Consider the following 12,007-nt stretch of genomic DNA (forward strand, 5'->3'; position numbering starts at 1 on the left):
AGGCCAGAGCACGGGCACAAAATCGGGGCAGCCCAGGGGTTTACGCTGCCATCTGCAAAGGTGGTTAGAAGCTAAAAGGACCAGAGTGTCTGGCCTCTTCCTTCCCTTCCATTCTGTGAAGCGGGGCCCACCCGATGGCCCTGCGCCGGCAGCCCTCACCTGTCCGTGTTGTGAGGGTCAGTGTACCTCAGGTAGTACCAAGCAGAATCAACAAATGTATCCATAGTATCGATTTCCCGCCGTGCTGCTGCCTTACACCTGAGCAAGAGAGAAGGAGAAAAGCTATTTTTAGGTAAGTGACAAGCTTGGAAAAAAAGCAACCGTGTATGTACAGAGTGGCCATGAAGCCATTGAAAAATATGAATGAGTCTGAACAGTCTGAAGACCGGTATGTTCAGAAGAAGCCCAACAGAAGTGACAGGGCCCACTCTCCTTCCCTCTCCCTCCCAAACCAAACAAAATGCAAACCAAAAAGAAGCCTGAACAGCTATAACATCCAGCAATAGCAGAAGACGCACCACACCAGACAGCCCTCTCCATCGTATGTTCCCAGAATTTTTTAGAATGGCCATTTTAAAAGAAACGAAGCAAGTCTTAAAGCACAGAGAAGCGTATTTTGCCATAAAGTTAGTGGGAACTCAATATATATCACACTCGTTAGGTACCAGCAGACAAATAATTTTATAAACATTCAGCAGACGGAGCAGGTGGTTGCCTCTCTGATTGTCTGCACAAAAGGGTCTTTGCAGATTCCATTTTTCATCTCTAGAAAAAATGAAGTTAGTTTAATTTCAGCTTTCACTGAGATGTAGCAAATCTCTTCTAGACCTTGTAGCACAATTTTAATTTCTGATTACTGCAAATCAGTTTTTGCTAGGAGTTACATTGGCAGCCTTGAGAAACAGTTTTTAAATACATTTTAGAAGCTCAGGTTACTTGCTGCTAGTTTCTCCCTGAATATAAATTATTTGTTTGTAGGAGCCAATAATCACATTTAATAAAATTCCACTTGTTGTAAACTCTTACTGTTAAAACAATGGGATTATTCTAATATAAATGAAACTTTGCAACCTGTGACAAACTTGCACATAAATACCACTGGCTATATGTAACAAATGTATGCAATTTATAAATGTATGTAAATTTAAATGTATTTATACGTATAATAAATATACGTAATAAATGGGCACTGGCTATTTAATATTTTCCAACTGCATATTTAGTCTGTGATCAGACTTGATAACTGAGCTGCAACATGTATCTGCCTGTCTGCCTGACACTTCAGCTTGGCTTGCTGAGACAAGTTTAGGAGAGTATCACCAATTAACATTTTCCTTCTCTCTGTCTCTGCCCCAGGTCCTTCTCTACCAGCAAGTTTTTCTTTCAATGGGAATAGTGTAGTAAAGAATTTTTACCTCTAACTGCTTTTTAATATAGAACAACCATTTTATTAAACTGTACATATAAGCAGAGACTTGGCCAATGTAAAATAATACTGTATTATACTGAAACAGAATGGCTTTTCAGTCAGAAGCAAGAATACTTTACAGTCATTGAACCATAATTATATCTGCTTCATGCCTCTGATGTTGCCTGTACTGTAAATGGACATGGCTCATTGAGACACAGACAGCACGAGCATCTTTCAAAATTTATACAACAGGCACAATACTGTAATCTCATTAGACGATCTTCAGACAACTAACACGATTACCTGGACTTGTGTAACAATGAATAACTTGGGCATCTCCTCCCATTTATGACTACTTACATTACTGTCACTCAAATACTCACAGACTTTTGTATCTTTCCATCTTGCTTTCCTTATTAATTCTAGATATTAAGTGCAACTAATGAAAAAAAATATTACTGGAGAGAAGGACTAAAGGAAGAGATGACGTAATTTCTCAGGGGAAGGAAAACCAAGGAAGGCTGCACACACAAAGGCAATAGCTCAAAGGATTTGAAACTGTAGCAGAAATATGGATGAGCAATAGTGAAGACAGCTGTCAAATAGGTGAGAATTAAGAAGCCAAATAAAGGTGAGAATTAAAAAAGTTAATTTCAGCAAACTACTACATTTTAGGCTAAGAAACTAATGCTGTACACCTTTATTTCTGACTAAACAAATGCCCTTGATTAACTTCTAAGTAGGGCAGCCACAATAAATATCTAGAAACCATAAGGATTTGCTATACATTAAAAGAACCTTGTTGCCTTGTAAACAACAAAATTGTTTTTTAATTAAGGTCAGGAGGAAGCTAGGAGTGCAGACAGTGACTTTCAGTAACATTAGGAAAATTTTTCAGTTGAAATTAGGAATTGTAGACCAAGGCATTTGTAGGGATTTTACTAAACCTGTGGATCTTGTTTAGTAAGGCTTCCCTGCAAGAGTCACGCTTTAAAATACACTAACTATATGTATTAAATAGGCATATCTGAGAAGAAATTTTCAATGTAGAAACATGAAAGTAAATGTGTGTTTTACATAAAATAGATGTTACCAACAAAGGTCAAAATACATGTTGCCAGAGAACCACAGAACTGCTGTGCATCAGCTACCTAATTAGAAACGAAAACCACACTGATATTCTAGCCTGCAAATGTTAAAATACAGTGAGATGTTATGAAATTGCTGCGTTATCAATGAGAGCCCTAATGCCATTTATATGTCTGATTCCCCTGCCTGGCAGCCTGATAACGTACTTCCCATTTGGTCAGTCTGTTAGAAGCAGCATTGCATTGCATTGCACTGCTGATGAAAATCTTGTCTGGGATAACTCATGTTCCACCAGTTCTTCTGCAGAACCTGTACGCAAATTCCAGTGTACAGAGTATCTAAGCAGCCCTCACGATCAGACAACTGATTTTCATGACGCATCTCTCACAACTTAATTTAGGCTGTTCTATTTCTTAAACAGCTGGACTACAAACAATAAAGATTACAACACTGACAAGATGCATATACTTAGTATCTCCTTCAATCTGAATTACATGCTGTCATCTCTAATATACAGTGAATGTGATTCTTCATGATAAAGAATTATGTAGCTGAGGAAACACTTTATTGTTGGACTATTGCTAAGAAAATGAACACAATGTTAGTTTCCTTCACAAAAGGAAATAATTCAATAATCACTATAAGCTTTATAGGAACTCTGCTGGTGAAAGATAATGAAATTTCTTGTAGTAAATGAAGTGAGAAATACTGTTAAGAAATGGAGGGCAGGGAGAAAATAATTCTCTTTTCCCTTTTTGCTTTCCTCCAACTTAAAACCAGTGAGCTTTGCTTCAGCTTTTTTATGAAGAAATAGCAGTGGCTGTCTGTGTTGCTAAAAAGGAGTTTTACAGACTATATAAGAAAAAGCCCCTACGCTGGATCAGACTAAACATCATTCTGGAGTAGTATCCTGGCTCACAGTGGTCAGTTGTCAACACTTATGGAAAGAGCACAAGAAACAGGCAGGCACAAAGCGATCTCTCCCAGTCTGCAGTAAATGCAGCATTGGCTTACCTCGGACAAGAACAGTTCACCCATTCTGAAGCAGTTTCTAAAGGTGAGGCTCCCTTTCCCGTGAAGGTGGTTACACTGGGCAACACCACAGGTAAGTCTTCATAAGGTACAGGGACAGTGCCACATGTCTGGCAGTGAATGATAGGAATAGGTGTTCCCCAGTACCGCTGTCGAGATATTAACCAGTCTCTTAATTTGTCACTCGTTAGGTCTCCACCTATTCCTTTATTTTTGGCCTGCTGGGTAATAGCTTTTAAAGCCTCCTGACGAGTCATGCCTGTGATCTGATTAAAAAAAAAAGAGAAGCAGAAGAAGAAAGAAAAATGTATTACTTGCTGTCAGTGAAAATGCAAGAACAGACAAAAAAGTCACAAAAGCAATTTCTGAGAGTCAAAGTTTATGAGCCTCATATTAATTTTCCCCTTCCCGCTGCTTAACATCCTTCTATCCAAGAGACTATTCACATACCAGTTACTTGATTCATTTAAACCCTCTTAATCAAAGCGTAATGTTCTGAGGCCCTGAATAGAATGAGGCTGAGAAAGAGTCCTGTAGACCCCTTCAGCCTTTATTGGCAGATAGTTGCATTTAACTGCTGATATTTTAATCAACTGCTGTATGCTGAAACTTCCAGAATATCACCAACACAAGGTAAAGACTGAAGACATGTGGATGGTGAAACAGCTTGCTTTCTCCTGCATTCATTTGGGGTTTTTCTATTCTTGCTTTCAGATACATCTTAACCACTTAGACCCTACCTGTCATGTAATAGAATATGAGCTTTGTGTCTGCTATCAAATGCATTTTTTCAAGAGCTATAACACCATATACATTTTATATTTAAATATAAGATTTCTATGTCACTTCAGGCAGATATGTTACCAGAAAGGCTTACACCACATTTCAATGAATATATGGAAAAAGGACTAATATATCAATATTTAGCTTAAAAATGTATTGAGATGATGAAATAAGAATAAACTTTTAACAGAGGATCAATTATTCCGTTTCCATTATAAAACCCAGACCAATACTGTAGCTTCTTCTCCTTCACAAAAGGAAAAAACCCCTCATTTTATTGCTACAGAAGAGCCAACATATTTAATCATTTAATTATTCCTAGAAATTCGGTAGCATAAGCCTGGCTTGATTCTTAAAAAAAAAAAAAAAAAGCCTTTAAACATACAAAGTATTTGGCAGTCTTGAGAAAACAGATTTCGTTTGCATTGTTTTTGCAAGTTGGAAAGAACTCCATACTTGTATACCCACCTCCCTAGAATTAATTACTTTCTCCAAACCATTTGGCAATGTTTCAATGACCTCAGTGAAAGAAATGCCCAGATTCTTAGCTACCGCAGCATCTTCTGCACTTGTGTTAGGTATTCCTGGGGGTGGAGGGAAGTGATAAAAAAAAGAAAATTTATTCTGGGATTGACTAACATGGATATAAATCATCAATCTGAGGATAAAACATTTTATTTCTGACACTCTCTTTATAATGACTTATGTTTGCCCAAAAGAATTTAAAAATCTAAGACCAATAGAAATGTTTTAATGTTCTTTAAGCAGTGAAATTCAAGCAGCAATAATTACAAACACATTTTCTCAGTTTCTCTGTAATCCAAGTATTAATCAATGTCCCACCACAGAAAAGGCTGAAAATTAGATGGTTCAGAAAAAGCCTAAAAGTAAAGCTACAAAATTTGCATAAATAATAAGATTTTCAATACAATTATATTATCTAAATATAATACATTTAAATAGTACAAATTTAAATTCTATTTGCTAATATGACAAACAAATACTAAACAAACAGCCTAAATAGTCCTCTTGTTTCAATAGTAAATTTAATCTCTTTTTAATTTCACAGTTTATTAAAATGTACCACAACACTACAGTCTCTAACATTACTATCCCTTTAACTTATTATGAAAGACAAGATTTGTTTACTCTCATGAAAACAATTCAAATAACATCAATTTTCTATTCGGAATATAACTACTGAGGGCACTTCCTACTGCTGTTCAAGTCAGTTACAGAAGTCACAGTATTTAAGGCCCCTGACGCTATCTTTCCCTTTGCATCTTATTATTTGGGTCAGTCATACATCTTGAATACAAGTTCCTCTTCTAAGCCACATAGACTTCTTTTTATTATAGCAATTTAGCAGCACCATTAAATGACACATGATCTTTAAATATTTCTTACTCATATTGATAGATGATGACATCTTCCCTCTGATTTTGCTGCATGTATTTTGAAAGATACTTTGTTCTACTTTGGAGGACTACCTTTCAGGGCGAGATAAGAAATTTCTTGACTTTATCATCACATGTATTCTGAAATAACATTGAGATACTAACAGATTTATTATTTCCACAGGGAGATACATCTTTCTGCATATTTTTTTCCTTTCAGTGATAATTTATTTAATATTTTGAACAAACTTGCACAATTGCCGTCATCTGTAAAAGGCAAAGAAACTTGTTTCAACAAGCCAATGCCAACATTAGGTTGGTGAAAACTACAGACAAAAATTCTCAAAATATGCTGAGCACATTAGAATTATTAACGTACAAACTACTTCGTTCAAGACCAGTTTAACAATTGTCTTTGTTCAGGCAATGAAATGCCTGCTACACATTAACTCTGTCAATACATGGAAGTTTGGAAGCAGATAACTGAAGAAAACCAAGCAAAACTGCCCTGTGACAAATAACTCCCTAACTAGCAAAATACATAATCACTATTTAATCTTTCCAGCAGATGTATGCTTTTGCCATTTCAAGGCCCTATTATAGAATAATGTATGTATCTTAATTTGTCAGAGAGCCCTGCAGCCTGCAACAGGTGGCTTCACAATATGCTCTACAAATGGAAAAAAGGCGGGCCCCACTTTTTGGTCTTCCTTCTTTTGAAAAGATGATGCTATTAATGTACATTCGCAAAGCTCAACAGCTGGCAGCCAGAACTTCCCAGGAAGAGTTGGGCTGTTTCCAGCGGACATAAGGCCAAGGTACATGCCAGTGAGCAAGCTGGAAGCTTTTAATGAAAAATATGATTAGGTATCTCAATTATTTGGCTTCTCTTACATGAGCAGAGCTTCTGGTTCTCAAAAACAGATTCATTCCTAAAGTGTAAGATGCAGGGATGTTGTAAGTAAGGTATAGAGCCCAAGTGAATAATTTCTATCAGCCTTGTGAGGGTCATCCAAGACATTTTTGCAGTGTCAGCTGGTTTTATTCAGTCCAGTTGTTGTGCAGGAACAGTCAACACTGGCAGTAGTGTAGAGAAGAAAGGAGTAGCTCCAGGGCAGGAAAGAAGTATCAGCAACAGGGAGGCAACAAAAGGGACTTAAGGGATAAGGATGTAGTGGAAAGGGGGAAGAAGAGATAAAGAACGTCCTATTAGGACTGGCACAGAACATGGCCTACTCATTGCAGCTGGGATGAAACCACAACAAAACACAACAGTAAACAAAAAGCTTGGTGGATGCTACTGATGAAGATACACTTTGCAGATTAAAATGGACACAATTTCTAAAAGTTAGTGTAATTTCTAATTTTACTTAGAAGGACAGTCACATCATCTAACCATAGGTACTTAACTGCCTAAGTTGAGGGGCTAGGCTCCCTATGCAGGAAAGGAGTAAGACAAGCTGCTCCACAGGATGACTTTGAGAAGAGAAGCCCACTCCAGGTGATTTAGAGTATCCTCTAGCAATGCCCTTCCCCCTCCGTTTATGGATGCTCAATCCTAAATTAGGTGCCTAAATTACGGGAATGCTTCCTTTAGAGATAAAGGGTCCAAGATAAGTGTCCAAGACTACCTGAACAGAATTATTACCTATTCTGATTTATTTTACTGATCTCGAGACAAACATTATCAGATAAAAGTCAAACTTGGAAGTTTCATACATTTACTGTCTGAAACATTTCTCTATAAGGATGCACATAATTTATGTATACATAAGACAAAAAACAAGCTAAAAGTTTGGGTTGTTTGCAAAATGTTTATGTCAAACAATGGTACAGTTCTGTTTTGATTAAGGATGGTGAGAGACAGCCAAATACACATGCACTGTAGTTAATCAATCCTCTTAAGATATGCAGATCCTCAAATTTAGCTCATTTTATAGTATTTCCATTAAAACTTATCATCCTGTAAATCTCTCCCCCAGACAGATTCCACATAGCTACTTTTCCCTTCCTTCTTGACTAATGAAGAACAGTAATGAAGAACAGGATTCCAATGTCCAGAAGAGAGCCATCATGTTCAAAGATTTGCCGCAACAGTATCTGATGCTCCAACACAGCAATTGAAAACTACACTATTTTACCTACACATTAAATGTCACATACCTATTTTAGTATCGATAAAATTCTCAAAACTGGTTTTTGCTGAGATGACTACAGGAATCTCCTGATTGGTAAGCAAATTCACAGCTGTCACTGAAGTAAGCGAGTCTGGAAACAAATGTAATTATCACAGTAAGTAAAATATGACAGAAAATACGCTATGAATATTACTTACTATTAAAACTCAGTTTATCTTAAACATGCATGAAATTTAAATTAGAATTTTGTTTAAATAAGAAAGAAAATGAAAAGCCTAATCACATTTCTAAAAAGTTCAGATGTATTAAAATCTTCAGTAAGTCTGACTGATAAATTTTCATTATTAGAAAACATACTTACAACAAACACCTGAATAAAAACAGAGTAAGATCTGGACTATAATAAAAAAAATACTGAGTCCTTGACCACTATTTGTGTGCTGCAGAGTTGTATGAATTTGCTCTAATAAACCCTGAATTATATACTAACAGACATTACAAAACTAAGCAAAAAAAAAATCCAGTTATTCAGATGAAACTGAAGGGGAGCATATATATACTATGCTTATGATTTGCTTTCTTACAGAAGAACTACAAAGCATGAAAAATATTGACCAGTGTAAAAAAAGAAACCTAAATAACCAATTGATTTCCAAACAGAATATTCATATTCGTATCAGAGATGAGGAACCTAATGTCCACAGGGAAGGGGAGGGAGAGGAGGAGAGAATCAAGGGTGATAAACTGAAATTGATTTACAATGTGTACCTTTGGTGGCTCGGCAGGAAGAAAATCAAACCTGAATACTCCAAGTTTTGAGGATTCAAACCCCACATCTCAATTTGGACCTGTTTCTAACTTTTTCAGTTTATGATAATTAAAATAATTAAAATACAGGCTGCTAAGAGCTTCCTTTCACCTATCTTCATAGCTAAGCTGAGGAAAGTCTCAGTCTTGTATTGCTACACACCAAACACCACCATTTTAGAGAATAGGGCTACTATATCTCATCAGTCTTGTTAACACAAACAATATATTCATGTATTTCTGATTACTTTCCAAATTTCAGGTCTCTGAGATAACCATATTCTAGATAAAATTTCTCACATTCAAACCACTGCACATAGCTTTTCTCCTCTGTTTAGAAAATGTACAAAAGGAATCATTTCACTCTTTAAAAGCAACTAAGCAAAAAGCCTCTTGAACAGGATGCTGAGTGGGTAGGACAGTCTGCTTTTAAAAATAACTTCTCTCTTCCACCCAGCAATAATTTTGATTTTATGCTGGAACCCAAAATAATAACTCCAGTTTATGAAGGCACTCTTTCTTTTGCTCATATCATTATTATAATAGCCATAAAGAGATGATATTACAGTTACAAATGTAGAATAATGTATGCATAGTATAATAATGAGATAATGAACAATGTAAGGATCAAATCTTTATCTCAGATACCTCACACTGACAAAATGAGAAGACTTACCAGATGCTAAATTAACATAAATTTTGCTAGGCTTAAAAAAAAAGTGTTTGGAAACCAGTTACTCACATCTATTTAAATAATAATAGCCTAAAATACAGAGCTGTACTCCAAGAGTAAAGCTATTAGAACTTTAAGTTACTTTGCCATACAACATCTTTTTTTTCCTCTCCTAGAAAACATAAAAACGTACCCTCCTATTTAAATGAGAACACAAATGAAGAAAGGGAGTTACAAGACTATCTCTGCTGAAAAGAAAACAATTAAAATTTTACTGTTACTGGTGAATGTTTTAAAAAAATCTTCGTTAATGTGAAAATATGGTCTATCCAAGGCCGTAAAAAATTTCTTTTTACTTAAATGCCATTGTGGGCCCTTCATATGTACCATGGCTGAAATGCAAATCTGAAAGTCCATGTAGAAATTCTTCTCCTTTATGTTCTCTTCTTTGGAAGATACCAGTCCGTGCCTTTGAAACGCTCAAGAAATAGTAAGAAATATCAGCCAATTTCAACTGAAGAATGCATATAAGTATATTTACGAGTAGCAGGAGTACACAACAATAGCAGAGTTATGATTCTGGAACTGTGTCAACTTTAAAGCCTCTTTTTCAAGGTCTTATGGCTGCCATTATTCCAGATGAGAGTTTCTTAATTTAGCTCAACCAAAAGGTGAAGCTTATTGTTAACAGACACAAAAAAAAGCCTTTCAAGTATTTTCACATAACAACAAAATAAAAAATATATTGTGGTCCTTACTAAAAACAAGTTTTGCACCTGTGTGGTCTGGCTTTGTACTAAAGCTTAGATCTTAGATCCAACAAAGATACAGGCATGTACATGGATGTGCATTTCTGGGGTTAGTGCTTTGATTTGGCTGAACTGTAAAAACTGCAAATTTCTTCCTTTGTTCGTTAATACAAATTCTCCAAGCTTTGCTCAGCTCTGAGACAAGGGCTCTACATACTCAACACATTCAGGCTCCATTTTTTTCTGCTAGCAAGTGAACTTTATTAAGGTTATAGAAATGAAGCACTCAAAAATAAAGCAGGTTCTGTTCAACCATCACAATTTCCCACAAAATTCCTGCTTCATTGCTGTTGGCATCAGATGTTTTATAGACAATGAAGCCACATGTTTACCAGTGAGGAAAAAGTAAATATTAAACACCAGCCTGAAGTGGAAACAAAAAATATATTTGGTATATTTTTTATTTACTCTTACAATTTTCAGGTTTTCCAAACAACAAAAAAATAGCAGGCCAGGGATGCTAAATAAAGGCAGAATTGGTGGTAGGAGCCTTCAGGAAACCAATCAACACCAATTAAAGAATTATCTCTTATTTGTATCCTCTGTACAAGTCAGGACCTCCCACAGGGCTACTCTGAATTTACTCCATTAGAATCTTGTATTAACTAAGGATCTGCACAGCAGAGTATTGTTTCGTTATCTATCAATGATCCACTTTGCTATGTATTAATGATCTCTTGCCCTCTTTATATTCCCTACGACAGGAAGGGATCATCGTTGGTGCAAGAGCTGGTTCGGCTGTCTCTGTGCTAATGACAAATTACCATATACCCATGAGATTTTCCAATGGGCTGACATAGTCAGAGTTGGACTATTCACTTCTGGTACATGAGGAAACAAGAATCTGTTCCATTGCTTTTATGTACTATGAAGTTTTATAGCCATTATAAAAGGAAGAATTCTAATGTAGCTGCCATTACTGTATCTGAAGCCAGGACAGGCTGATGTGATACTGTTTGACATATACAAAGAATCAAAAGACCTGTTCCCTCTCAACAGGAACAGCTCATGCTCAGCTTGACACACATTCTCTGAAGATCATTCTCCAAAGATCATTCTCCAAAATTGTTACTCTTCTACAACAAAATGCAGCATGAGAAAAATATCACCTTTCCCTGGGACAAACTCCCTCTGAAAGACTTCCTTGAGACTGCTGTTCCCATGCAGCAGTCTGTGAGTTGGTAAGATACATAAATGGGAAGCTCCATAAATGGCTTCAGGCGTATAGGTGTAAGCTGCTAGCTTCTCTTCTGTTACTTTACCGTTAACCTGAAAAAGAGCAGAAAACATCCCCAATGAATTTATTTTTGTCTCCTTTGGAAGTGCAGTGGTTTTAGATTCCCCTTGCTTTTTATGCAACTAACAAATATACATCACCCTGCAGAAATATACAATTCTGAATATCAAAGCCAGATGCATTCCCACTATAGGGAGTTTCCAGAATCAAATCTTGACAAAATTTACTTTTAAGACTCTTTCAGAGACTTGAGAAAGTTGCTTTACAATCCTGCCTCAGTTTATCCAAATATATATAAAAATATTTATATTCTAAAATTGTATGTAATATTACATTGTGCTACTGAGCTAGATTCAATCCCTGGGTAAGTAAACTGGAATCCTTCTGTTCCCTTTTAATATGCATGCCCTGTTTCCAAGAAAAGGAAATGAGATGTTACCTCTGAAATCTAAAGAGAATTTAAGATTTTCTCAGCTACCAGGCTTTCCACCACACTTCTCTGATGAATTCAATGGTGCTACTTACGTACAGGAATAAAATAATAAAAGGTGGCACAACATTAAAACAACTGGACATAAAATCAGAGTAATAAACCCAGAAGACTGCTTAAGAATTATCACCCAGCACTATC

The 12,007-nt window shown here is 36.2% G+C and overlaps 1 protein-coding gene across 3 annotated transcripts in view; it reads right to left on the minus strand.

The window, feature by feature from the left end:
- The window catches only part of LARS2 (leucyl-tRNA synthetase 2, mitochondrial), an 88,660-nt gene that overhangs the window by 32,773 nt on the left and 43,880 nt on the right, over positions 1–12,007 (minus strand). For all 3 annotated transcript variants that reach the window (XM_075493335.1, XM_075493334.1, XM_075493336.1), the window contains exons 9-13: positions 11,249–11,408; positions 7,876–7,980; positions 4,784–4,899; positions 3,515–3,798; positions 160–258 (exon numbers count right to left, since the gene is read on the minus strand). In XM_075493335.1, coding sequence (XP_075349450.1) covers positions 160–258; positions 3,515–3,798; positions 4,784–4,899; positions 7,876–7,980; positions 11,249–11,408 — 764 coding nt within the window. The remainder of the gene's footprint in view (positions 1–159; positions 259–3,514; positions 3,799–4,783; positions 4,900–7,875; positions 7,981–11,248; positions 11,409–12,007) is intronic.

This window comes from Mycteria americana, chromosome 2, assembly GCF_035582795.1.
Source record: "Mycteria americana isolate JAX WOST 10 ecotype Jacksonville Zoo and Gardens chromosome 2, USCA_MyAme_1.0, whole genome shotgun sequence".
Classification (NCBI taxonomy): domain Eukaryota; kingdom Metazoa; phylum Chordata; class Aves; order Ciconiiformes; family Ciconiidae; genus Mycteria; species Mycteria americana.